The 27702-nt window shown below is 45.1% G+C and overlaps 2 protein-coding genes across 4 annotated transcripts in view; one reads left to right on the top strand and one right to left on the bottom strand.

Annotated features, from left to right (window-relative positions):
* Nucleotides 1-426, bottom strand: part of PIKFYVE (phosphoinositide kinase, FYVE-type zinc finger containing) — a 98837-nt gene extending 98411 nt beyond the window's left edge. For all 3 annotated transcript variants that reach the window (XM_019554191.1, XM_019554192.1, XM_019554193.1), the window contains exon 1: nt 322-426. The gene's annotated coding sequence lies outside the window, so the exon portion shown is untranslated. The remainder of the gene's footprint in view (nt 1-321) is intronic.
* Nucleotides 427-7553: 7127 nt separating this feature from the next.
* IDH1 (isocitrate dehydrogenase (NADP(+)) 1, cytosolic) overlaps nt 7554-27702 on the top strand; it is a 34818-nt gene continuing 14669 nt past the window's right edge. The window contains exons 1-5 of the mRNA XM_019554257.1: nt 7554-7654; nt 15668-15795; nt 18859-19150; nt 21192-21297; nt 24979-25156. Coding sequence (XP_019409802.1) covers nt 15674-15795; nt 18859-19150; nt 21192-21297; nt 24979-25156 — 698 coding nt within the window. The 5' untranslated portion in view covers nt 7554-7654; nt 15668-15673. The remainder of the gene's footprint in view (nt 7655-15667; nt 15796-18858; nt 19151-21191; nt 21298-24978; nt 25157-27702) is intronic.

Raw genomic sequence — 27702 nt, 5'->3', positions numbered from 1 at the left:
CACGGATATATGCATCGTGTATGTGGGTGTGTACACACACACACAGAGTACACTCGCACTGTGTTTCTATACATATCTACGTATACACACGCAAGGTATGTGCACATGCGTGTGTGGACACACCCGTGTACACGTAAAGATCACACATCACCCCCTGGCGAGGACCGCGCCCCGAAGCCCCCCGCGCCGGCGGCAGGAGCTCCGGCCCGCGGGGACAGGGACACTCAGCGGCGCGTGACACCTCCCGTGGGGGGGGAGAGGGGGGAAGGGCAGCCGGCCGCGGGCAGGACTGGACCGGACCGGACCGGACCGGACCCTCACCTGCTCCCCGCCGCCAGCTCCTCGTCCGGGCGCTCGCGTCGGTACCCCGCTGCAGGACAGGCCAGCAACGCCGCGCACGCGAGGGAAGGAAGGGGGAAGGGAAGGAGATACCGGCCCGCCCCGCGCCGCTTTTCACCGCCCAGCGGCCCGGCCGCTTCCTGCCGCCGCCGCCCCCGCCCCTAGCAACCGCGGGCAGCCCCGCCTCAGCCCCGCTCAATCGGCGGCCGATGCCACTGAGCAGTGGGGAAAAGGCAGCAGCAATCGAGACGCCGAGCAATCGCCCCGGTCAGGGGGACCTACGCGGGAGAGAGGCGCTGCGGTGGGACCGGTGGCGGCGGCGGCGGGTGTGTGTGTATATAGTGTATATACAAATACAAAAAATAAAATGTATACATGTACATACACATATACACATACGTATTTCTCCTCAAGACCCCTCTGGCCTCGCATTGGTTCTCCTACTGAGGTGGATATATATAGTTAATTTTTTGCTCCAATTAAATACATTTCATTCTTTAGCACACAGGTTATATCACCACTTGTGCCCAGTACTCTTGCAGCTGAAGCCCCAGGCTCATCCTGGTACCACACCCCCACAGGCCCCCAGGAAGGAGCCAGCTGGAAGGCAAAGCCCCAATTGTCAATGCTGCTTCCCACCCACAGGCCAGATTCACCCATGGCACCACCCAGGCTGGATCATATCTTGATTGACTATCTTGATCAGCTATCTGATAGCTTCAACAAGAAGGACTTGACAGGAGTGAGGGGGAGGTTTTATATTGTCCCACTTTTCCCATGTGCCCAGCAGCAATTTTTCTCTGGCTGCTGCCACCACAGCTCATGGGCAGCCTGGGACTGGAGTTAGGGGGGTCCCAGGCTGGTGTGCATGGGTCCTCCTGGTCCACAGTGAGTACAGGACAGGCTGGGCCAAGCCCAGGGCTAGGGCTGTGTGCACTGGTCCATGCCAGTCTGCATGGGACTAGAGCTGATGGTGGCACCTTCTGGAAAGAGCTGCCGCCATGGGGCTGCCTAGAAATGGAGTCTAGCCACAGAGGTGTACCAGCCCTGCTGCATGCTTGGGGTGCTGGGATGCAACACGGGCTGGATGGCACCTGGACCAGGTGGGACCAAAGGACCCATTGCAGGCTGGATCATGTCAGGCCAGGCCTCTTGATCGACTATCTGGTACCATATAAAACCAGCACAGCCCATTCCATGGTCAAGTTGTCTGCAACTAAACCGGTGCCCCCTAACTAAGCTAGCCTGGGTGAGGAGGGTGTATGGACACACAGCAGGACCAAAAGCAAGATCTGTCAAAGGGCAGATGAGCGTGAGCCAAGAGCCATCCATGCCTGAAAAGGAAATGGGCACCACCAGGTCACTGCCCAAAAAATCAGCAATGATGTACAGCATCTAAGGTGCCTCAAAGGTCACAGCAGCTTTGGGACTGACCTGACTTGACCAGTTCCCATTAAAGTCATTGCTCAGAGCCTGAGCTGCAAGCACTTCTCCCCAAAACTTGAAGGCACCCAATGCTTCACAGCCTATCTGCCCTCTCCCAACCAGGCAAGCTGGCCCCACACACGACAACAGTTCACAAACCTCTCTCATCGCCCTGAGGTGTGGCAGCTGCAAGAACCGTGTTGCTAGATCTCTCAATGCACAGTCAAGATCATCAGGCAGGTTTTATGAAGCAAGGACGCCTGGCCTTAGGCAGTTTAACTCCAAGAGTACAGTTGGTCCAGTCAAATTTTTAGTCACCCACAACAATCCTTGCCTCTTGCATAATTCTTGCCCCAACACAGCTGCAGCATTTCTCCCGTGCCATGATTCTCAGCCAGGGTGCTGCAACACCCTGGGGTGCCTTGAGATCCTTTTCAAAGTTGCTTCATGGTGTTAGCATTGTTAGGTGAGCCAACTTGATTCACCAGATGAAACCCAGATATTTCAAATGGGAATACATAGTGTTAAAAACCTTCTGACCTGTGGTGGGCTTTCTGAGTGCTTTGCAAACACAAGAATTATGCTATTCTTTTTTTGTTGTCAAAAAAATGAGCAAAAATTAAGAGCTGACATTGTCTGAGGGGCACCTTGAGTCTAACGAGGGGTGTCTTGAGACTATCAAGGCGTGCTTTGAGTCAAAAAAAGTTTAGAACCACTGCTCCGACAAAGTATCATGAAGTAAACACATGCCCACCACACAAACATTTTCAAATTCCATTAGCAAAGCAAGGTACCTTGGCTTGCAGTTACAGGCATATATTCACACACACAAACATACTCATCTAGGAGCATGTGAACTCTAGAAGCTAAAGAGCACTGGAATTATTCTCTTTCTTATTTTTACAATTTCAGTTTGTGCTTTTTGTTTCTTTGCTTGCTTAGATCCCTGTCCCTGCAAGTATTTATGGGTGTGCTTCTGTTCTATATAATTCAGCAAATGTATCACTCCCAATAATGCATTAAAGAACGCAACTAACATGTATCATATTTAGAAACTGGGAAGGGCTTTCTGGACAATTAAGCCTGTCCCCTTATAATCTATTTGCCCAAAGATCACCCACTCCAACTATTTGCCCAAAGATCACCCACTCCAGACCCTTGCATATTCCAACCACAAGGCACAAAACCAGAAACACCAAAAACACCCTACAACAGTGGGGGCAACATTTTGGGAAGGTGCACCACAAATTAGTCCTCCATGTTCCCGGAGAACCACTCCAGTCTCTTTTCCCTACCCAATCTACTGTTCTTCTTTCTTCTCCCCACCCCGTGTTCCCTTACCATGGTCCTGCTCTTCTTTCTACTCCCTGCCCTACCTGCCACTGTGCTGCCAGTCCCCTCCCCGTTCTTCTGTGCACCACACACAGAGGCTTCCCATGCCACTTGTGGCACTGGTGCTGCAGGTTGGTGACCCCTGCTCTTCCACATGCCATAGGTAAAAAGCAGGGGAGATGAGGCCAGTGACAATGCCCTGCCACTGTAACAGCTGAGAAGATCCTAGGAGAAAGACCATGGCCTGTGCTACAGAGAAAAGGGAAAAACTCTACTGTCTTCGCTAATATTATAAGGAAAAATTCCTTCCTGATTCAAAATATGATGGTAGGTTTGATCAGGAAGAGCAAGACCCTTTGGCCACATGCTCCATGTTTCTAAGTACCAGCAAGAGAACAATTGCATCTCATGCATTTTCTAGCTTTAGTTGCCATTGCAGTCAATGTCCAATGCTCTGAAAGAAGCCATGCTTTGAAGTATGGATAAGGGCTTGCAGGCCAAGCCCTATGAGGAGAGACTAGGGCACCTGGACCTCTTCAGCCTCCGCAAGAGAAAGTTGAGAGGTGACCTTGTGGCTGCCTATAAATTCATCATGGGGGCACAGAAGGGAATTGGTGAGGCTCTGCTCACCACGGCGCCCCTGGGGGTCACAAGAAATAATGACCATAAGCTAGCAAAAGCAGATTTAGATTGGACATTAGGAAGAACTTCTTCACAGTTAGAGTGGCCAAGGTCTGGAATGGGCTCCCAAGGAAGGTGGTGCTCTCCCTTACCCTGGGGGTCTTCAAGAGGAGGTTGGATGGGCATCTGTCTGGAGTCATCTGAACCCAGCACTCTTTCCTGCCTATGCAGGGGGTTGGACTCGATAATCTATTGAGGTCCCTTCCGACCCTAACATCTATGAATCTATGAATCTATAAGGGAAAAATAAAAAAACAGAAACCAATCAAGGGATTATTGGGGTGGGAGGGGAATTCCTCTGTGTCCCTTACAATCCTGAAGTATAAAATTCCCAAGTACCTACAACTCTTGAAAGAGTTGCTTATATATCCCAACACAGTAATTGCAAGTAACTGAATCCACCTATCACGGCATGCTAATTGTTGAACCTAGAACTTCCTGTCCTCTCATGCTATCCCTTCCATAAATGTTATCAAGCTCAATCTTAAAGCAATTCTGATTCTCTGCCACAACTACTTTGCTCAGAAGTCCATCCCAAAACTTCACACCTCTGATAGTGAGAAAAATTCTTCTAATTTCCAGTGTAAGCTTGTTCATAACCAGTTAGTAGTCATTTGATCTTGATAACCTTCCTCAGCAGTTCACTGGAGGGTGAGTTCAGCAGAGATGACAGGGACTTTGCCTTGCTGCGGAGCCGAGCCTACAACACCATGTGCCACCTCAGGAAGTGCATTGGCCATGCCTGGACCTGTTCTGAGGAGCGCCGGGAGCTGGGAGTCTCCCTGCAACCAGCTCCGCACGCCGACCATGTCACCCTGATGCCCCACACGAGGACCTTCCTGGAGCAGTTCCTGAAGGACGCCATCTGAAACAAGTACACCGGTGACCTGAGGGCCAAACCCAACCAAGGAAAGGTCTTTGACATCACCTCGAAGTGGGACTCCAGCGACCACTTCATGCCCAGCAGAAGCTTCATGCGCTTCACGGACTGGTGCTTCCTCCACTGCGCCCACCCCAGTTGCCTGCCTCTGAACAGGGCCATCCACTTAGGCCACTGGGACGAGGTGATGATGGTGCGGCTATGCAGTAGCGACCCTCCCCCATGTGCTGTGTAGCTGCAGGCTGCATACCAGAGCCTGGTAGCTCCGTCACAATGCTGTCCAGGACCGCCTGGTGTGAGCCATCCTGGCCACAGTGGGGGAGATCTCTGTGAAACACACCGTCCCGGGCTGCGAGAGCCAGATGTGACCCGACATCATAATCAGAAATGAAGAGGCCAAGAAGGTCACGATCATGGATGTAACCATCCCCTTCGAGAACCGGCGCGAGGCCAGGCTCGCAAGCGGGAGAAGTACGCCCTGCTGGCCAACATCCTGAGGGGCTGTGGCTACGACGTGACGGTCAACACTCTCATTGTGGGAATGCTCACAGGCTGGGACCCCAGCAATGAGAGTATCCTGTGTGCCTGCCACATCTCCCACCGCTACGGCAAGCTGATGCGCTGCCTCATGGTGTCTGACACCATCCGTGGACATCTACGACACCTACGTGGAACACATCACGGGCCACCACCAGTACTCCAACCCCAGCACAAGCCGCCACCAGACCAGACCCAGAGGGGACCGCCTGAACCCCCTCTGCACCAGATGGACTTCACTTTGAGAGGATTCTTCAGCAACGGACAACCCCACTCCACCTGCAAAGGACCCCTGCGATGAGACTCTATATGGACTGAGACACTTTCTTTGACCTACTTCCTCCACTATTGCAGACGATTGTACAGGTTTGTGTGTATCTATCTTCTTTCTCTCTCAGCGTCGCAAGCCCCCTCCCTCCCCTTCCCCCGGGGTTTAGTTGGCTAACATTGTATTTTCTGTAACCTAGTTGCATTCCCCTCCTCACCCCCATCCCTCTAATGTTAGGCTCTCACTCGGGCAATTTGTATTTTTCAACTGGCTTTGTCATCTTTTTGGATTCACAATCCTAAACATCTACTAATAAAATTCAATTTATTCTCTAGCCTAAACAAAAATTCTCTGTCTTGCTAATGCACCTTCCATTAATGTATAAAAAATAATCATATTGCTTCTCAATCTTCATTTTGCTAAACTAAAGATGCCAAGTTCCTTTCATCTTCTTCCATAAGGTAAGGGCTCCATTTTCATAACCTTATTAATTGATCATTGGTGACCAGAACAATAGTCTAAGTGGGGTGGAGAATCTTGATTTATTAGGGAGTGTTTGTTTTGGGGCTTCTTTCTATGTATATATTAAGACACATACACACACACACACACACACGCACGTATTATATGTTATGTATTATGACATGTTCTATTTGATGTGTTATTATAACATACTATGTTTCCTTATATTATATTTGAATATATCATATTATAAATATACATCATACATATATTTATCCTTTATAATATTCATGCTAGGGAAAAAAAATCAAGAAAATGCATATGGAGCTATAGATAGTGAAGTCTGCGATGTCCTAAATTCTGGGGGAGTTCATGCCACAGACTAGGACCTGGTGAATGCTCTGTCTTCTGCAGGAAAAAAGCTTTACACTTCTTGTAAAGAGATTAATTAGGCCAGAAGAACAAACCTATCAACCCTGCTTTTCTTCTTAGATCGTTATGCATACTTTTAGGTATCTGGGGCTCAGATCACAGACCACCTTAAAGATAAGGACCAAGATCTTGAATTTAATCCCATTTTTCTGGGCAGCCAGCACAGAGAGCAGAGGACAGGTTTCGTTCAAGCCTATATTGCCACAGAAGTGTACTTTGCAGTGTTCTGTACTAACTGAAATTTCCTAAGCCTTGAAGGCCTCCTGTTATCTTATTATACCAGTCCTTTTTCAACAGACAGATAATAAAAGGCATGAATAACTGAGGCCAGGTCACCAATCTGCTAGCTGGGACAAAGTCTCCCCACCATCCAGAAATGACAGAGAAAGCATTACTTGTGGATGCTGAGCTTTACTCCGAAAAAACTCCTAAGTTACAAACTGACCAGACTGATTGCGGGCACGTAACTTCCACCACAAGAAGCTGTGCAACACTCCCCTTTGCTCATGTGAAAAGCGCTAGTGAAATCAGGGAATGTATCCACCCAGCCAAAATCAGCCCACCTTCAGTGTTCAATGAAAACAATAAAGGAGGTGCTGTCGCTAAGTTTCACACTTTGCCAGCCCTCCTAACAGGGCAAAGGATTGCCCAAGTATCAGTCTCCTGGTGCACACGCAAAGGGCAGCTTCAGCTGCAAAGGTTGCGGGGGCAGGGGCGGGCCTTCAAACAACACACAAATGCAATGAGAGTAACCCTGATTCAGCCACGCCATGATCCACTGATGGCCACATCGTGCCAGCCCCTTCCTCGGGGAGACCCCTTGGGTCACCCGCCTCCTTGGAAAAGGTGCTGCCAGGGCCACTGGCACTAGCTAGGGGGCAGCATGTGGGGCTCCCCTCGCCCCACATGTGCTCCTCTGGGCAGGGCTGCCTGTGCCCCAGCAGGCAGGGCGAGCGAGGGGGGCAGGAAGAGGCAAGGGCAGAGGTGCTGGCAGGGCCAGAACACCGGACTGCCCTTGGCCTCCCTCTCCCTGGAGCACCACCCCCCAGCCCAGCCGCTTTGCGTGGGCCACCCTCATTGGCGTACCGGCTCCTTCTGCCGCCTCCCCATTGGCGGAAGAAGGAGGCGGAGGTGGGACTTAGGCGTCTGGGGCCAGGGGCGCGGAGAGGGCGGAGCGCAGGTGGGCGGCGCAGGCGAGCGGGACTAGCAGGAGCTGGCGGAGGAGGGGGAGCGGGAGGAGGCTGCGGTATAGCAAGCTGCCATCTCCTGAGCGCCCAGCAGTGCCTGCGGGCAGAGAGGTAAGGGCCGTGGCTGCTGGGCGGTAGCTGGAGCCGGAGGCATTGCCAGCCCGTGCCTGGGCAGGGCTGCTTGCTTGCACTGCGCTCGCCCTCGTCCTCGTCCCTGCCCCGGCCCTGCCTGGCAGGGCTCACCAGGGGAGCTGTCAAGGGGCAACACACTTGCAGCCCCTCCCCCCACCCCCCTGTGGCCACAGCCTGGCACCTTGCTCCGAGCTGCAGGTCTCTCTCCGTGGGCACCTGCCCTGCCGTCTAGTCTGCACTTGGCGGCAGTGCAGCTTGGTTGGGAGCCCCCAAAACCGTCTGGGGGCAACTTGGTGGTGCAGGGATGCGTCGCCTTCAGACCTGGCCCCTTCCACCTTCCTTGCCCACCCTGCTTTGGCAGGAGAGGCTCATGTTTACGTATCTTGATGATGTTTTATATTTTCTTCTCCGCGACGCAGGGTCTAGAGACAGGGCGAGGCTTTGCTAGCTGGTACCTTGATTCAGGAGCCAGTTTCAAGTGGGAGAAATCTGGGGCTTGGTCTGCCAAAAGATCCCCCTGCCCCGTCTTTCCCTGCTGTCGTTTGGTCTGACCTGGTTGGCAGGGTGAGGGGGTAACGCTCTGGAAACCAGCAAGTGGGAATTCAAAGCTTTGTAAATGGAAATCAAATTGTAGCTGCCACAGAACAGACAAATGGGCTGTCTTCGCAGAGAGGTGGCCCATTGTTTAGCTGGGATCATTTCTTACCTTATTAAGTCTCTGTTCTGTATGGGGATTTTTTTCCCCCAGTATAATCTAGATGGTAAATCTAGGCCAGCAGAGTTATACTGTGGTAACTCCTTGTGTGATATGCCTTTTTTTTTTTTGTGGTGGTGGTGGTATAAAAGTGGCTTTGTTCAGCAGATTTGTGTCACTTCCAAAGGGCTTCATGCTAAGCTGAAAGAAAGTCTGTCATACTGAAATAAGAGCATCTATCCATGGGGGTTAATTGGTTTTTAGTTAGACAAGTATGATAGGTAAAAATTTCCCTTCTGATATAGGGTTTAAGGGACAAAATCTGCTTCCAGTCTTTGCCTATATTTTGGGCTACATGATGATACCCATACATCTGTATAGCCAACCCTTTCACCAGGGTAAACTAGAAATGAACAGACAAATGTTGGTCTGCACCAAGTCTAGTTTGCTTAAATCCAGTGCAAAATTGCCTTGATTTCCTCCCTCCCCAATAAAACTACAGCAGAAGAGGGACATAAAATATACCAGTGTAGGTGTTGTCTGTCCAGTGCTTACCTTGGACTAGCCATTTGTTCAGTGCTTTCACCTGCACCCAGCCACCTACTGGCAAGGCACTATAATAGCTACCCTGGATGTCTCTATCCCAGATTTAGGTATCATTACATTGGTGGATGAGAAGAACAATATAAATTAACGTTAGTGTCAGTCATTTGTCTCCTCCAGTAGTTCACAGCCTTTTTGGGTACCCCTCATTAGACTCATGCCAGCTCTTAGTTTTCACTCACTTTTTTTGTATATGGAAAAATAACTGAGCAATTCTTCTGTTGCAAAGAACATCGCAAAACACAACAGATCAGAATGTGCTTGGCACTATGGATTCCAGTTTGGAATCACTGGCTGCATCCATATGAGTGGGGACATTTGGTTCCCCAGGGACAACTAGCAGTGGGACACTTTGTGCTGCATCTAGTTGTCCCCAGGGAATGCCTATGCCCTGCACCCTCTGGCATATGGCAGGTTACACTGGGTGGGGTAAGGGAGGCTGGAACCAGCCCAGTGCAGCCTTACCTGGGATCCTAGGGGCCTCTTGGGGCTGTAGCAGTGGTGATCCTGCTGCTCAGAGCCTGGCCAAAAGCCAGAGCACCAGGCTCTGGTTTTGAGCAGCATGCCCCACTCTGCTTTTTTTTTTTTTTTTGTGCAGGTTTTTTTAACCCAGGATATCCAGGGGTCAGAACCCTCACTGCGCTGCTCCCTTGCAGCATGGAGAACAGCTGAATGTGCAGTATGTGGCACTGTGGGCAGGTCTGCAGCGCCACATACCACTTGGCCATTCTCATTTGGACATGGCTTCTGGGTTTATCTTGGGTTTATCATAGGTAGATGTTTGTACATCTAACAGTGCTGATATTGCATGGTACCCGGTGGCACTCTTCAAAGAATGTCATGGCACTGTGTGTACTGTGGCATCATAGTTGAGAATCAATGTCTTATATACTTGAGTTTAAGCCAGCACCATAATTGCACCATTGTCCAAATACATTTACTCAAAAGTGCATTGTATCTTGCACTTAGGTTAGTGTGTTGCACCATATGGAAACAGATGAGTTGCTAAACTATAGAAGAAAATCTCTGCCAGTGATTCCAAATTTATACTGGTATACTGAAAGTAAAATTTTATTTGTAGGATATTTCCCCTAAAGCTGAAGTAAGAATTAATCACATTTGTTCAGGATTTAATATCAGCTGTTTTGTTAACTGTTATCAGGAGATAAATTGCTAAAATCTCTCAGAGGCTTTGGCAGAACTAGGAACAAAAAAAATCTCTAGCTCTCCCGATTGGCAATCTTGTGCTCTAATCACAGGTAAGAACTCCTTCACCAAAAGCCAAGCTCAAAAAATAAGCCCAGAAATAGTCTGTGATACTCAGACCACAGTCTGATTTGAAAGTGGCTTTTCAATTTATCCTCTGAAGCTTCAGCACTGAATAAAAAAATCATATTTTTAAATTTGAAAAATTCAGTATTTTTAAAGTAATTTATTTGTCCCAATTTAAATTATTTTTAATATTTATTTTTAATAAACCTGTTTAAAATGAAATCTGAATATAATCCAAGGCTAGTAAGGCCTGAAATGTTATTGTCTCAGAATATTAAGGAAAAAAATGGTATGTTGAATCCATGGCTCTTACAAATTCAACATAAAAATAAGGGAGGGGGAAAAATTGTCTAATTTTAAAATACTTGGAGGAGGGCCTGAGTAATTCAAGAGATTGGCCTCATTTTCAAGAAACTTAGGTGAATAGGATTTAAGTTCCAATCACTTTCACTTAGCCTAGGAAAATTTTAAAAAGGATTTAAGTTGAAATAATCAGTTTAATTCATGGATTATAGTTGATTTCTCTGCATGATCATAACTTAATTGCAAGTATAAAGCATGCTTTGGTAAGAAGCGTTGTGTACCCACAGCTTTTATTTTTTTATTATTAAAACAAAATTTATGTTGTTTTATGTGTGTTAGATGTCAGGTATTTTCCTAATGCAACAGATTGACAAAATTAGGAGCAAAAAATAACTACTAACAAATAAGCAATATCAGTTACCATATTTTAACCCCAAATAAAATAATAAAAATGTTAACATAGTAAGATAGATAAATTGTTTAAATAAATATACACAATTGCTGTATACGTCATGCAGCAAAAAAAAAAATTGTGCAAAAACTCCATTTACCTTTAAATATTCATATTTCAATGGTTATGTCAACTACTGTAAGTGCACCTTTCTTGAGAAAATTAATGGAAGTACAGATGAAAAAGTTTTAAATTGAGATTTTTTTTTTTTCAGCTGGCAGTTTAAATCATGTAAATTTGTCCACCTTGGCAGAAAGTGATGTTAAAGAAGTGTGGGGGGGTTTTGTTGCTGGTTTTCACTGCATGCGTTTGGCTGGTCTCTCCTGAATAATACAACACAAGCACTATCTGTCTGTAATACAGTAAAACTACTGTATTTTCTAATAGGGATGCAAATAGCTCCCACCTTATTACAGATTAATCAAACAGGAAATATTATTATGCTTACATGTTTCCTGAATCCTGTCTTATGCTTCTTGAATACTGAAGAACTGTTGTAGGACTCTGAAGTGGACAAATGGAAGAGAATGGTGACTGTTAATACAAAGATACAAATATGAATGTATCTGCTGCCGTGACAAATGGGAAAAGATTTTTCGTGCTGCAGCAGGATAGTGTAAAAGTGTTTCCTTATTATGCAATGCTATGCTTGCTCAGTTTAAAAAAAAAAAATCTTGCAGGGACATTGCTGTACAACTCATGATTTCACACTTTGTAGCCATCTTGGAGTACAGAAACTTCAAAATCTCAAACAGCAAAAACTAAATCAAAGGGTAACATAAATCAAGTTACCCAATCTTGTATGCAATTTTGTAAGTAACAAAATAAATAAAACCATATGTAGATGGTAAGATATGTTTTAAAATGGATATTAATGTTCAACAATGTTCCCAAATTAAAAGGAACTAGAAAAGACTTGAGTAAAATTCAGCTTCCAGATTCTTCTGGGTAAGAGGGCTTCAGATATTTCAGAGAACATTGAAAAATGTAGTGAAAAAAAGGTCTAGATCAGCATTGCACTTGACAAAAGTTTCAAAAGTAACAATATCCCCCAGTTATTGATATGTGTCAGAGCAAGTACGTGGGAGCTAGATGTGACCAAAAGACCTTTTGGATCTGAGAACATTACAAAATGGTGGTAATGGAGAAGACATAAAAATCACTGGCGTGGATGTCCTGAAAGTTTTTTGATTAGCACTAGAATAAGTAACAGCCTTACAACAAACAGGGATCTAGCTATGCTAGGTAAGAGAAGCAGTGCTGTTTCTTTGCTTTGGCAAAAACTGAAATGTGAAAAATCAGCTCATGAAATTGTCTCTTCTCACTGCAAGAAATGCTTCCTGCTGTACAATGCAAAGTTTTCTTGGCTTAGGACATCATGAAAGAGCTTATTGAATTGGTCTGTTTTATCAGGACAGGAGCCAGGGACCACCAGCCATTCAAAATTCTGTGGAAAGAATTTGAGACGGAATATGGCGATTTGCTTCTACAATGACTTTTTTTGGAAACTAGTAAACAATCTTCCTCATTGCAAAATTAGCCAGGAAGTTTATCTCTGTCTTCCCATCAACCTACAAATGCAAAGCGTCCTTTTCTGTGCTAATTCAGATCAAAAGTACTAGGCAAAATATACTGTCCAAAACGAAAAACATCTTTGAATTGTGGGGACCGCTCTAGAACCTGGCCTTGTATTGAAGTCATGTAGCCTGCTGACATAGTTTTTTCTCCTTTAAGCATGAGTGGTTGTCAGAGATCACCTGGCAGTATCTTTGTTGATATAGCTCTTTAGTTAACACTGACTGCTGATATTGATCCTGGGGTGGTATTTATTTTTAAATAAATGGGCTAGTATGATTTGTGCCGAAGTATTGGTTATGGCCATTTTATATAGTGTTTTTAAATAACTACTAGACAGGCATATTTAATATTGGCAGAGAGACCGTCTTTGGACATTATATATAAAACTACAGAATGTTTCAGATCAGTATTATTTAGATTGATGTGTCAAGATGAGCTTATTAACACAAGGCTACAAATTATCAGCACTTTTTGAGACTCTCTTTTAAAGAGAGTAAATAATCTTAATGATGCATAGCCTAGTGGTTGGAGCACAAGACTGATATCAGGAGTTCTCTGTTCTAGTCCAGAACTCTCTGACTGTAAGCATGTCACTTAGCCATCTGCCCGTGCTTCCCCCTCTGGAAAGTGGTATGCCACCCCTTTCCTACCCCAGAGGGTTCTGGAGAAGCTCAGTTCAGGCTTAGGAACAATTCTGATGCTATTTCACAGTTTGTTAAAATTTGAGTGTAATTCACTATTTTTTTTTTTTTTTTTTTTAATTTAAAGAAAAATCTCAAAATAGGACACACAAATGCTGAATATGAATTACTAATATGATGACTTCCTACTGTAAGTGAAGACCAGCCTCCCTAATCCTCCCACCAGTGTATAGAGGGCTTCATCCTGCAAACATCTATGCCTCTGTACAAATTTACTGTTGTGAGTAGTCTTGTCAAAGTCGGTGGGATTATTCATCAACACGTACACTGCCCACACACAACTTTACTGAACAGGGGCCTTGAGTTTTTCTTCTCTCTAACTTTAGGACTTTAAAATAACCAATAAAAACCAGATACAAGAATTGGATTTCATTTGAAGGGGAAAAAATGCCAAGTCATAGCTCTTGCCTAATAAGAAGCAGTAACTAAGAGATTGTAGAGCATAGAGTCTGTGCTCAGTTAATTTTTGTTGTTGGCAAGGATCAAAGTGCAAATCTGAGTGTTGAATCTGAAGGTAGAATTAAATGCTTTGAAGATGCATCTGTAGTTTTCCAGAAACAAATCTATTCCAGTGTTTGTTTAACCCAATAGCAAAGCATTCAAGTCAGAATTAGGATTGAAGCTAGTTTAAAAACAACAAACTTGACGGTTCTGTACTGTTTCTGTACCACTCTGCCTCTAAAAACAGTCGTGAAGCATAGTGACATTGTGTATAGAAGCATGCTGATGTGATCTCTATTGAAATAATATATTATCCTAAACCCAAGTATTTAAAAATAAATAAATAAATCATGGTGTGCCGCCTTCTTCCTGCTCCCCATCATGACATTCCCCTCCACCCCTACCTTTAATACAGTTCTTCATGTATGTCTTTTAACCTTTGAGTCTTTGGGAAGCATTATAGTCCTATGTTGTGGTGGTGGAGGTGTTGCTTTTTGAGCCTTTCCTTCTCACCCCGTCCCCACCCCATGAACATTCTGATTCTTGCCTAATCAGATGCATTTGGGGCAGATGAGACTTTAACAGGAACACCAAATATGATGAGATCCACAATCAAATTGTAAGTGCTGGCACTACTTTCCCCCTCTCCTTCCACCAGTCAGTCACACGCTCTTCCCATCTTCCTCCAGAGCTAGAAATAGAGCCCAGGAATTCAAATGTTTTTTGCCAGTAAGGTGAACACAGGCCTCAAACAGGGGTTCATTTCTAGTGGAGGAAACAGAGACATTTCTCCTGCTAGAAATTGTTCTGGGAGAGGAAACAGTACAGGCACCCAACCTGAAGCTGTCCTCTCTCCCTTGTTCTCTGCACCTTCCCCAGAAGGGTTAGGGAGTTGGCTGCTTCACTCTTCCCAGTCCTGGGGGATTGGAATAGCAGAGCAAAGTCTCCTGCCAGGTCCCCAAACTGGGGGCCCTGATAGGGCTATGGGCACCAGCTTTTTCTTTTATATTTCAAAGCTGTATGTGCAGCCTTGCACTTTGAGCTGCAAGAGTGGAGCTCTGCATGTACTGCATGAGGTGAGCTTCTCCCCTGCAAAGCACTTCAAAGCCAGTACCCTCATCTCCCCCAGAGTGGAGGAAACGGGGGGGCAAAGCCCCCAGCCTGTTCCCTGAATCAAGCACTCCCTGGTCTGGGGAAGAGGTAGGGAAGCATTGCTTCACTGCTTCTCTCCCCTTCCAGACTGGTCCAGGTGGGTGCAAAGCCCTCAGCCCAAGGTGATTCTTGCTGCTTCCTTCTCCTTCCAGACCAGATCAGGAGGGGAGCATACAAGTGTTCATTCTTGGAAGAGAAATTCTTACAAAGGAGATCATCCAGTCTGACACCTGGAAGATGTTTCCCTAGAAGGGCATGTTTCCCTTGGGGGGGAAAAAATTAAGCGAATACTTGCACACATCACTTCTGCTGGAAGAAAGGCAATTTTCCTGGTAGAATTGTAACACTTGTATGAGGATATAACTTCATGTTTTTGCTTGCTCCAGCTGCATCATAAGTTAGAGGCCTCATACAGTTAAGAGCCTGTGGGAATGAATCTCTTTCATACTGAAGGTTTTTTACATTGCTCCACAGACTTTGAAAAGTGGGGGAATTACTGATGCACCAGTGTAAAGGGACCTTGGTAGAAATAAACATCAAACCTTTTTGGTCTAATCTTCTACATGGATACAATGGCGTAAACTGAAACAGCTCCATTAAAGTCTGTGAGATGAGATCAGATTCTGCCTGTAAAATGGGGTTTTGCAAGGGCTGGTGCTCTTCTCTTTCTTTATTCTTTCCTTTGTGAGGGTCAGCATTTGCCCTATTGGAACCTCTGCTTCTTCAGTTCATGTCACAGAAGTGTGCCTGGCTAAATATGCTTGCCATATGTTCTTTTCTTTTTAATCCTTACTTAGTTCAAGATGTCCAAAAAAATCCATGGAGGGTCTGTTGTGGAAATGCAAGGAGATGAAATGACCAGGGTGATTTGGGAATTGATCAAAGACAAGCTGATTTTTCCATATGTGGATCTGGATGTACACAGGTAACCACCCTCATATACCACACTTACTCAAATCTAAGTCGACCTTGAATTTAAGACAACCCCCCCCCCCCCAATGATTAGATTCTACATATGGAAAATTTATATATTTGTTATAATGTTCCAGGTATACACTCTAATTGTCAGAGGGTTGTCTTTGAATTTGTCCCTGTCCCATTGCTATAGCAGTAAAAACACTGGCTGGGACAGCTGGATGGCTGCGGAGGAAGTCAGGGGAGCCTGTTGCCCTCTACCCATCCCTTCTTCCCTCTGCCGCCTTCCTGCACTCCCTCTCCCGGCCACTGGCATGCCCTGCCCTGAGTTCCCCCAAAGCCTCTGACCCTTCCCCCTGCACTCACCACAATCTCTGTCCCTTCCGACCCTTGCAGTCTCTGGCTCTTTCCCTCCACCCCATACTGTCAGATGTTGCTCAGGCTCTGTTCCCTCCCAAAGCACAGCATATGGAAGCTCAGCCCTTGCTGGGTTATGCAGCAGTGCTGGAGTTGCTGATGGGCTAGGCAGGAGACAGTTTTCCTGTGCTCTGTGTCTTGGAGGGAACCCAGCCCAAGCCAAAATTGAGTTGTGCCTGACAGTAATGGAGCGGGGGCCAGAGGGCCAGTGGAGCAGGAGGCTGCTGTGGCTGTGGCTGTGACTCTGGCCCTGACCCTGGGTCAGCCTGCCTCTCTCTTCCCTGCCCTGCTTTATACATTAGTCTATGATGAGGGGCTCTTTTCCCCTACTTCAAATCTATCATTTTAGATTTGAGTAAATATTTGAGTAAGAGTTATAAGAATCAGTCACACGTTACAATGTAGTGGATATTGGGTGGGTGGGAGAGGTGTGTCTTTATAGCTTATCTGAGAATGGGTTGGGAGCTTTTTTTTTACTTTTAAATTACTGGGGCAGGGGATGACATATGAAGCTCTCGCCTCCTAGGATCCTACTTCTGCCCCGCTTGAAAAATGACTCAGGTTGACTCAGTTGTCTACCTAAAGACACCACCTATTTTCTGGTGGAAAGCTTGAATATCTCCTCTGACCCTGCTTCTGTGAACACTTTCATTCACTTTCTGGGGCTACTTATATCAGTTAACTATTTATGCCCAAGAACATGCAAACTTATCTCCGCATTATACCTCTTAGAAGACACAGGGACAGAAGTAGCACCCTGTCCAGAGAGGATGTACAGGCAACCACCTTTGTGTCCCTCTAAATCCAGGACTAATAATGCTTACATCACTAGAGCAGCTTGATAGCTACCTATGTGACACTTTTCAAGACTAGAATAATAGGAACACAGAGCATCTGGTTTTGTCTTCAGCACATCCTAACACAGGGGGCTTCTCAAAAGGCCATCAGTGGGCTAACCTAGTTGGCTTCATGCCATAGCTATGGTTGGGGGAACTCTCCAGGGGTCTGTTTACCCTCTGAGGCAATGGAAATAGCATAGAGAGGCTGGTGTATGGGAATAAAATCTGCCTTTTTGTGGGACTGGGCCCTGTTCTGAGTAGCCTGCAACTAAAAGATCACACTTCTGGCAGTTTTCTAAACTCTATCTGTCCTTCACTGCCACACCCCAGAACAATAAGCAGCAGCAAGTCTTTTATAGAAAAAGATCTTGCAGGTGTAGGTGGAGGAGGACAGGAATAAAAAAGGAATGTCTTGCCTGTAATATTTATTTTACCATAACATAACAAAAAATTCCTGTTCTTCCTAGTCTGCAAGTAGTATAGCTCATGGTAAGACTTCTGAGTTGTAATGCTGCAGTGTGAAATGACATTGCTGCCATCCCAGTAACTACAGTATTCATGCAGGGTTTGTCTAGCTGTATAACAGGTTTTCAGTGCTATATTCATTAGTCAGCCCATGATCCTGACCTTTCCCCTACTTCTAGAGCCATTTAGTTTTGTTCTGAAGACTGAACACTTACCCAACAGGACTTTCTGCTTGCTGGTGCCAAGACTGAGCAGACAAACACTGGAGCTTATTGCACATGCACATAGTGTGTAGAAGAGCATTCATTCTTAAAAAAGGAAGGGGCAAGTTAGGTACCAAACACAATGGCTACGTTCATGCTGTGTTTGAGATGCAACTATTTATACTTCAAGGACAAAATATGCAACACACCCTTTTTCTAGAGCTACAGAATAGTAGCAAGTCTAGTAAATATGAAACCCTTCACTGTTCAACGAAATATTTGTGGGTTTTCCTGAGATACGACATGGTGGAGAGCCTGCCAGCACTTGCTGTTAATGTTCTGCTGTGCTCCCTGTTGTGTCATGTCAGGGAAGTCTTAGTCCCAGGCTTAAAAAGCTGACAGCAGGGGAGTCAAATCCACTCAAGTATCAAGCTGGTTCACACCATTATAATCTCTGGCAAAGTGCCCCATTGCAGCAAGTCCTTTGGAAAAGGTTCAAGCAGTACAAAGTTAGCCATAACTTAATTTGTGCTGCCATGGGTTACAGGAGGAGAATGGAGCCAAGAAAGCGGGTGGAGCTTGTTGAGAATGAGGTGTGTGGCCAAGGCAAGTGGAGATACAGCACATCTGTATGTCCCTGGTGCCATGGGGACTCCTGGGCAGCCTTTACCATAAACTAAAGCTACCCTAACCTCACAGCCACAATCCTTAAAGAAGACAGTGGTGTCAAGACTATGTACTCACTCCTAGTTTAAATCCTGCTGCTATGCAGGGAAGAACTGTTCGGCTGGGCTGCGCTAGCCTATCCTTGTGGTAGCATTACCTGGCAGGGGAAGCAGTGTGACCACGTAGGCGAGCTCCCCAGGGTAATTGTCTCTGATATGTCCTCCATAGGAGGTCTATATTGAGAAGATTCTTTTTGGTATTGGGTGGTGGAACCGGAGCGTGCTCCATCCACTCCATGCATTGACCTGATATTGCAGTGCTTCCAGGACCGGTGCAAAAAAAAAAAAAAAAAGTTTTCAGATCAGTTATGACTGAGCTCTGGGATCTGTTGCGGGTGGGGGGAAGCTTATTTAATTTAGAAATCCATAAATATCAGGTCAGTCTATAAAGCAAGCTTTACTCTTTTTTTGGGTTTGCTTGTAGCTATGACTTGGGCATAGAAAATCGTGATGCAACAGATGACAAAGTGACAGTGCAAGCGGCAGAAGCCATAAAGAAGTACAACGTTGGCATCAAGTGTGCAACCATAACCCCTGATGAGAAGAGAGTGGAGGAGTTCAAGCTGAAACAAATGTGGAAATCTCCCAATGGGACCATTCGTAACATTCTGGGTGGCACAGTCTTCAGGGAAGCTATTATCTGCAAGAACATCCCTCGGCTGGTGACTGGATGGGTGAAACCCATTGTCATTGGCCGTCATGCATATGGGGATCAAGTGAGTTACTTTAGGGTCCTTCTAGTTTAAAATGTTACTGTGTATAACTGAAGATTCCAAGGGAATAGGACTGGGACAAATTCTATACGCCCAACACATCTGACATCTCATAATCCTGTGTTTGTTATGTGTGATTTATGGATCACAGTAAACTTTCCACCTTTCTCCACATACATTAATTAGTATTCTTACGATACCTAGCATACTGCCTTGGTCCATGACAAAGACCCCTGAGTATTACTATACTTCTGGGTTTTTTTATAATATACAGAGGTCCATGCTAGAGGTTGGGTGCTGAAGAGTAGCATATGCTCCAACTCCTAGAATCATTCTGACTACTTCAGCACCCTAGAGGCAAGAATACCTTTCCCAACTACTGCTGAGGTACTTCATTTCACCCTTAATGCAGCTGTGACTACAAAAAATGCACTGGACCCCCAAATCTTTTCCTTTCTTCCCATCTCAGTGGTGGTGAGCAATTTTCTGAACAGCTTGCAGATTATCTAACTTTAGTTTCAAAATCTCTGCTATGTCTATTTCCACCAGACATTTTGACAACTCTTCCTTTTCATTTCTGACTACGTACCTTTTAAAAAAGGAGAGGGAAAAAAAAAGGTATACTGTTTGGATACAGTTAATCAGGCTTGGTTTGCTTGGGGAGACTAGAAAAATGTTAACTTGGAGACCTCAGATTAGATAGTAGAGAAAAGCATTCCCCAGCGTTCAGTTAAGTCTTAACACTGTAAGAGTTGATGTAAGATGAATCTGTGAGAGTCCTCTGATGTTCTGTTTGTAAAACTCCATTTACCTGCAGGAGTCATACTTGGGCAGACCAAACCACACACAAACACTGGCAGCAGAACCACTCTTCCCACATGCCCCGTCCCCCGAACACAAAATCAAAATTTAGGCAATATCTAGAGATAAGTCAGACTCTTGAGGGAGAGAAAGAGTAGTCAACTTACTAGCCACATTTGCTTCTATTATATAAGTAGGTCTTTCATGTATGATGAAAAGCAGGATGGAAACCAGTGGGTTTTTTGGGTTTGTTTTTGTTTGTTTTTAATCAACCCGCCACATTTTTACTTTCGTAGTAAGTTTTTTTGTTAGAAGTCAATGGACACTGACATTTTAGTGTTTATGGGGATTTCTTCAACAGTCCAATTAATGTGACCACTGGGAGGCAGCAAAGCCTGACTATTTCACAAGCCCTGGGCATTTTTTCCAGCACAGATACACATCTGTGCAATGCAAAGTGCCATCATCTCGTTCATCAGCATTCCTATCTGTGAAATGGGAACTGTTGTACTCTTCAAAGTGCCCTAAGATCCCTGGAGGCAAAGTGTTTAACATAGCTACATATTTGATGAATAGATGCTAAGCACTAGTACTTATTTCTTACATACTTAACCTTCTGATCTCCCTGTACCATTTTAGCTATGTCCCTATCAGCAGAAAGAAATCTTTGAGCCTTGGCTTTGGAAAAAAGAATATTTTGTTATATAGCTTTAAGAAGTAAGTCAGAGGCATTGTATAACTGAGGCAGTGGAAAGTGTAATAGAGGTGCACAGTCTGATGCTAAGGCAGAAGACTGGAAACCTGCCAAAGTGAGTGAATAAAGTAAAAGGAGTACCATGGGAATAGGGAAAGGGGACAACAGGCATAGAGCTAAAGAAGTTGCAAAAGAGTTTAAGGAGCAAAAAAGTTGCTAGTGTTGGCAAGGAAACTAGGTGGGAGAGTGAAAGTTTTAATAGGAGAATGTGTGGCAGGACCATGGCAACACTTGTCCAGGGCAGTTTGAAAGAAGATACAGCAGTGGGTTTGTTTTTCTTTTTGTAACTAAGTTTTACAGTCTTTTTATTCTCTAGGATGTATGTTTCTGGTATGGGTAATGCTTATATCAATTAAGAAACATCTCATGAGAATCTTAGTATTGAATTTATTTTGCTGTTCAGCTGCCTGTTGGGTAATATCACTAAGCTGATTAGTACTATTATTTTTTTAATTTTATTTTTTTTTTTGCCCATCTACCTTGTTACAGTACAGAGCAACAGATTTTGTGGTTCCTGGTCCTGGAAAAGTAGAAATGACTTACACACCAAAAGATGGAGGTAAACCAGTGACATATGTGGTCCATAACTTTGAAGGTATGTATAACATCTCACAGAGCTGAGATTGTAAGTGGTATTTGTCTAACAAACCCATTTGCAAACAAATTTTGTATCTTTTGGACTGGTCCAAGATAAGAACCTGTCATTCCTACTAGTTACTTATCTATCTTACATGCTGTGGGACAGAAAATCCTAGATTCAAATCTGATTGGGAAACCATTTGGGGGAAAGTGTCCTTATTTGATATATTCCATACTGTTATGTATGTGTATACCAAGGCCAAATTTTAGGGTGTTATGTGCATCATTCATTCAGGTATCATTTCCTGTTCTTTTTGCATGTTTGGACTGGCAGAAACACTTAAGTTGCCATATGTTTTTGTATATAAAATATTACCTCTCCCTTCCCTCTTTCTCTTCCCCCCCACCCCTATATCTTTTCAGTATATATTAGAGTTGGGATACTTGCAGCATTTTTAAGGGGCTGTGTAGCCTTTCATTGATAGGTTACCAGTTTGAATCTAGCTCAGCTTCAGCTCAGTAGAGGTGAAGCTTTATTTTGCCATCTAACAGAGGATTCATCTCCTGTGTGGACTGCCAGTTTAATGGGTTTCTGCCCCAACTGCTGCAGCAGGTTACTGTGGTGCAGTTCACTAATTGTAGTCCATGGAGAGGCTAAAAACTGCATGGAGAATGAACTCCTTCTGTTACTCCCATAAGATGGTCTTTCCACACACATCGTGACTGAGGCAGGCTGGTACAACCGCATGTATGAAGACCACCTTTAGATTGCCATCATATAAACAGAAGACTGTTTGCCAGTGCCATAAATTTAAAACCATTCTATGAGATCTCCACACACTTAAAGTAAAACCATACATCTTGCAACCTATATTTGTATGCAGCGGGTTTGCATAAAAAGAATTCTGTCAGACCTGTGTGATCGGTCACATTCTGTTCTCTCTGCGATCAGCCGGGTAAGCAGGGTGCCAGCTTACGCAGGTACTAATGGAAGTTTGTGCTATTTAATCCTATTCAAACACTTTTTAGCTTTTTATCTGCAGCAAATGTCATCTTAAGACAACCTGAGCAGATCTGCTTTAGTTTCAAAAAGGTTTGACTATTTTTTTTCCCCACCAGACCTCAGTGTAATGAAAATCGGCTAATGCAGTTATTGCTACGTAGGTAATTTATGTACTGCCTGCCTTCCACAAAGGAAGATTTTGTATTTCTAGGGTGATGACTCCTAATAGTGAGGGTATTGTATTACATATTTACTGGAAGATACTTTGACCAGTAGGCCCTATTCTGCAGGGCCAGGTAAGCTTAGCATCTAAGCCAGCAAGAGGTTTGCTTTAAAGCTGACCATACTGCTGACAGCAGGTATGTATGTCTTCACTGCAACACTGTAACAACACTTAGGTTGTTGCTTGGGTGTGGCTGCTAGCCACACTCCCATCAGCACCCAAAACCTAACTCAAGTTTGATCACACTTCCACCCTTATTAGCTGGCTTTTCTGCAGCAGTAGGTGAAAGGCTAGGTGTTATTTTCACTGGAGCTGGTCCCCAACCCACTTCAAACTGACAATTCAAGCTAAGTCACACAAGAGCTAAAAGTCTACCCTTGACTTTCCACAATTCTCTGTTGTTCTCAGAAGGGCAGGCAGGTTCTCCCAACAAATCATAGGAAGGACCATAGAGCATCTCAGCCCACTACAGTGCAAAGAACTATCCCAATCTACAGGTGATCACACCTCCAGTGAGAATGCAAAAACTTGGTTATGGCTCTTCGGTGTGATATCTAACCTGGATGTGCAGAACCAGGTTATCACCTGAGCTAACACTGCACTAAAGATACAGACTAAAACTGTAAGATATTCTGATAGTAAGAAACCTGGAATAGCTTCATTCCTAAGAGCCCCAATCACCATCCACTGCTTTCATTGAGAAGACGGAATCAGGCCTGATCTTGCACTAATGAAGTCAGTGGGATTTTTTTCCCATCCATTTTAGGTGGGAAGAGTGTTAAGCCCAGTAACCTTAATCTCATAAGTATTTTAAAAAGAGTAGGAAGACCTTTCTCATTCATTTTTTAATTCATTTTGATCAAACTCATGATAATAACAGCCTCTAGTAAAATTTCACAACTGAAAAGATGTGGGTGTGTGAACACTCTTAGAAAACACACCCTACTCTTGGCTGAATAAGGACCAGAAGAGAAGATAGCTGAGGGGTAAATGGTGTTCACTAGCGCTGCTTACAGACGTTTAAAAAAAAATAGTGGCACTTTAAACCTGGTGCGTTCCTGCACCAAGCCCAGTGCATGCCCAGAAGAGGCTTAGTTAGATCTAGCTCATGTACTTGGACCCAGGTGCTTTAGTGGGGCTTTTTTGGCACTTTTATCTCATAGTTTGGAAGGGGCCTCACAAGATCATCGGGTCCAGCCCCCTGCACTAGGCAGGTGACCCCAGCAAGGTGACTGTCCAGTCTCGTCTTGAAGATTTTCATGGTAGGTGATTGCACCACCTCTGGAGGGAGTTTACTCCAGTCTGGACACCCTAACTGTGAAGAAGTTTTCCCTATTGTTAAGCATGAACTGTCTTCCAAGAGTTTGTGACCATTACTGCTGGTTTTCCCCAAGGGTGCCCTGGTGAACAGTTGTTCTCTGAGTCCTTGATGTACTCCCCTGATGCAGTGGTAAGCTGCTACAAAGTCCCCTGTCAGCCTTCTCTTTTTTAGGCTGAAAAGACCTAGGTCCCTCAGCCTTTCCTTGTATGGCTTGCCTTGCAAGTCTCTGATTATACAGGGTGCTCTTTTCTGGACTCTTTCAAGCTTTTCCACATCTTTGTTGAAGTGCGATGCCCAGAACTGAACGCAGTACTCCAGTTGTGGTCTCACCAATGCTGAGTAAAGTGGAAGAAATAGCTGATTGAATCAGCTGATTGAAAGTGCCATAAAGCTCTACTGAAGTGCCTGATCTATACAGATGCTGCAGAGCCAGGTTGAAGTAACATGCTGCTGCTTCCGGTAAAGTGCATTGTGGTTTTTTGGGGGTGTTTTTGTTTTTTTAAATGTCTGCAAGCAGCCTAGGTGATTTTCTTTATACTCTGTATTTCCCACCCACTTTGTAATCTGTAATGTCCTTGTTCTTCTCAGCAAAAAACCCACTAGAGCTCTCTAAAACAGCGAAACAGCATTCCATCTGCTTCAAGTGCTTCCATATCTTGAGGTCACATGTAGCTTTTGTTTGTTTGAGGATAAACAAGACATTGGGAATGCTAATGTATCCCTTAGAAGGTTGGCTTGTCCTGTATTGCTGTCCACAAGAAGATCTCCTCTTGGGTTCATACTTGAAAAACAAACTAGACCGTGGAATGGGAATGCATTCCTCTTCTGCCTCTCCCCTTGTACAAACTGTATGTCTTAGGTTGCTTAATTAGAATACTTGCTGGAGCCATGTTGCCTGTTCTCCGTACTCTGGAGATCCCAGTGGCAGGAAAATAATTTTAGAAGAATTATGCCAATGAAACTTTGTAAGGGAGCCAGTGCAGAGACTCACAACTGCATTAAGCAAAAATAAAAATTAAAAAAAAAGATGGGCGAGAAGGATCCTGCCCTGCCTACCAAGAATTTCATTTTCATGCCTTTTTTAGCCAATGCTGTAACTAGCCCTTATAACTAGCCCTTATACTATTCCCTTTTCTCACTTTGCTCTTAGAGTGCGGTGGTGTTGCCATGGGAATGTACAACCTTGACTGCTCCATCCAGGATTTTGCACATAGTTCTTTCCAGATGGCATTGTCTAAGGGCTGGCCTCTCTATATGAGCACCAAAAACACCATTCTGAAGAGATATGATGGACGTTTCAAAGACATCTTTCAGGAGATCTATGACAGGTAACTAATACGTTTTGGGTGCCTATAGATGTGCAGCAAAGGCTGCTCCAACACATTATAATTGCAGCGCATTGGAAAAGACTTGATTAATCAAGTCTGTTGGAGCATGGTAATTAGCACGCCCCAACAGACTTCAGTGGCACGTGTATCAGTGTCCCCGCACTGAAAAATGGTAGTGGGGGTGCTTTAACTAAAGCTTGTTGAACGAGCTTTAGTTAAAGTGCTCCTGCCACCATTTTTCAGCACTGGGACGCTGATGCCCATGATGCTCTGTGCGCTCTAATTAAAGTGCCCCCCTCTCGTCCCTCGCTTCCGGAGCACGTCTATAAATGTCCTGTGTTCTTACCTCCCTACACCAATCCTGTTGCATCCTCCTGTTGTAGAGATTCCCTCCTTTCTCATGAGTCTCTCTTGTGACAGATCTGGCAGTGCTTGGCACAGTCCATTCTTAGTACCATCAGTGAGGACTGGGAGTGCTTTGTGTCGCACAGAGTGCAACATTCAAGCTTACGCTTAAGTGCCTTGGGGTTTATCTTCCCCAAGATCTAGCGATGATCAACAAAAGCTATGGAGATTTTGATGGCTATTCCTTAGAACTGAAACCTTACTAAATGCAGTAGTGAATTCCAACTCTCCTGTTTCTAAACTACACGCTGATCTGCTTGTATCACAGGAAGGGAATTCTTACAGATATTTTGGTAAATTTTATTACCTGATGTTTGTGAGAGAAGTTTAACTTGCAGCTCGCCTATTAACAATGAATATCCTTGCTTATTAGACCCCACACATGCCCCATAAAATGCCAACAAATCCCCAGTAATGGGCATCAGAACCTTGGATCCTTATTCTTCCATGTTCCACTATTTTATTGTATTTACCTGAATCTAAGGTGACTTTGAATTTTAAGACGACCCCTCAATAATTAGGTTCTACATATGGAAAGTGTATACATTTGTTGTCATTTTCCATGTATACAATCTAATTATCAGAGTGTCATCTTAAATTTGTTGCATTCCCCTACTTCCCCCACAGCTGCTGCAGCAGGGAGGCACGGGGGCGAGGGGAGATGGCCCATTATCCCCCTTGTAGCCTGTCCACCCTCCCTGCCTACACTCCCCCTCCCCCCACCCACACACACAGACACAGCCTCTGTGCCCCCTTTTCCCCCCACACTTACTGTCAGGCATAACTTTATAGATTAATTGATTCATAGATTGTAAGGCTGGAAGGGACCTTTTGAAGATCATTGGGTCCAGCTCCCTGCACTGGGCAGTAAACACAACTGGGGTCAGGTGACCCCAGCAAGGTGACCATCCAGTCTCCTCTTGCAGTCACCTACCCTGGAAATTTTCATCACCTCCTGGAGGGAGTTTATTCTACAGTGGACACCCTAACTGTGAAGAACCTTTTCCTAATGTTGAGCTGAAACAGTCTGCCAGGAGTTTGTGGCCATTACTCCTGGTTTTCCCCAAGGGTGCCCTGGTGAACAGTTGTTCACTGAGCCCTTGATGTATTTCCCTGATTTAGAGGTAAGCTGCTACCAAGTCCCCTCTCAGTCGTCTCTTTTTCAGGCTGAAGAGTCCCAGGTCCCTCAACCTATCCTTGTATGGCTTGCCATACAAGTCTCTGATCATACGGGTGGCCTTCTCTAGACTCTCTCGAGTTTTGCCACGTCCTTGTTAAATTGCAGCACCCAGAACTGGACACAGTACTTGAGCTGTGGCCTCACCAATGCCAAGTAGAGCAGAAGAATCACTTCTTGGTTCTGCTGGAGATGCATCAATTGATGCATGCCAGAGTATTATTTGCCCTGCTGGCTACAGCGTTGCATTGCCAGCTCATATTCATGCTGTGGCCAGTTATTATCCCCAGGTTCCTTTCATTCGTGGTGCTGGTCAGCTTGGCTCTGCCAAGCCAGTGGGTGTGTTAAGGATTGTTCATCCCTAGGTGGGGCACTTTACACGTCTCAGTGTTGGACTTCATCTGGTTCCAGTCTGCCCAACTTGCAAGCCTGTCTAGGTCTGCCTGTCTCTGCAGCCTATCTTCAAGTGTGACCACACTTCCCCATAACTTGGTGTCATCCGTGAACTTGGCCAGTGAGCTCTTCACCCCCACATCCAAATCATTGATAAAGAAGTTGAAAAGCACTTGACCAAGCACCAACCCTTGAGGGACAGCACTGGCCACTTCTTGCCAGGACGGCTCAGATCCGTTCATTAGAACTCTCCGAGTCCTACCCCGCAGCCAGCTTCCTACCCGCCTAACTGTCTCACAGTTAAGCCCACAATCCTCCATTTTTCTTGTGAGAACATTATGGGATACCAGATCAAAGGCTTTTTGGAAGTCAAGGTATACGGTATCAACCTCCTCTCTCTTATTCAGGTGGCAAGTTACCTGATCATAAGGGAGATGAGGTGTGTAAGACTTGACCTGCCCACAATGAAGTGGGCAGTGGGGTTCCGCAGGGCTCGGTCCTCAGGCCCGCACTGTTCAACATCTTCATCAGCGATTTGGATGAGGGGGTAAAAAGCACCCTGTTCAAATTT

Source organism: Crocodylus porosus, unplaced genomic scaffold (assembly GCF_001723895.1).
Source record: "Crocodylus porosus isolate Cpor-Errol unplaced genomic scaffold, CroPor_comp1, whole genome shotgun sequence".
Lineage (NCBI taxonomy): Eukaryota > Metazoa > Chordata > Crocodylia > Crocodylidae > Crocodylus > Crocodylus porosus.
This window is presented reverse-complemented; position numbering and strand designations above follow the sequence as displayed.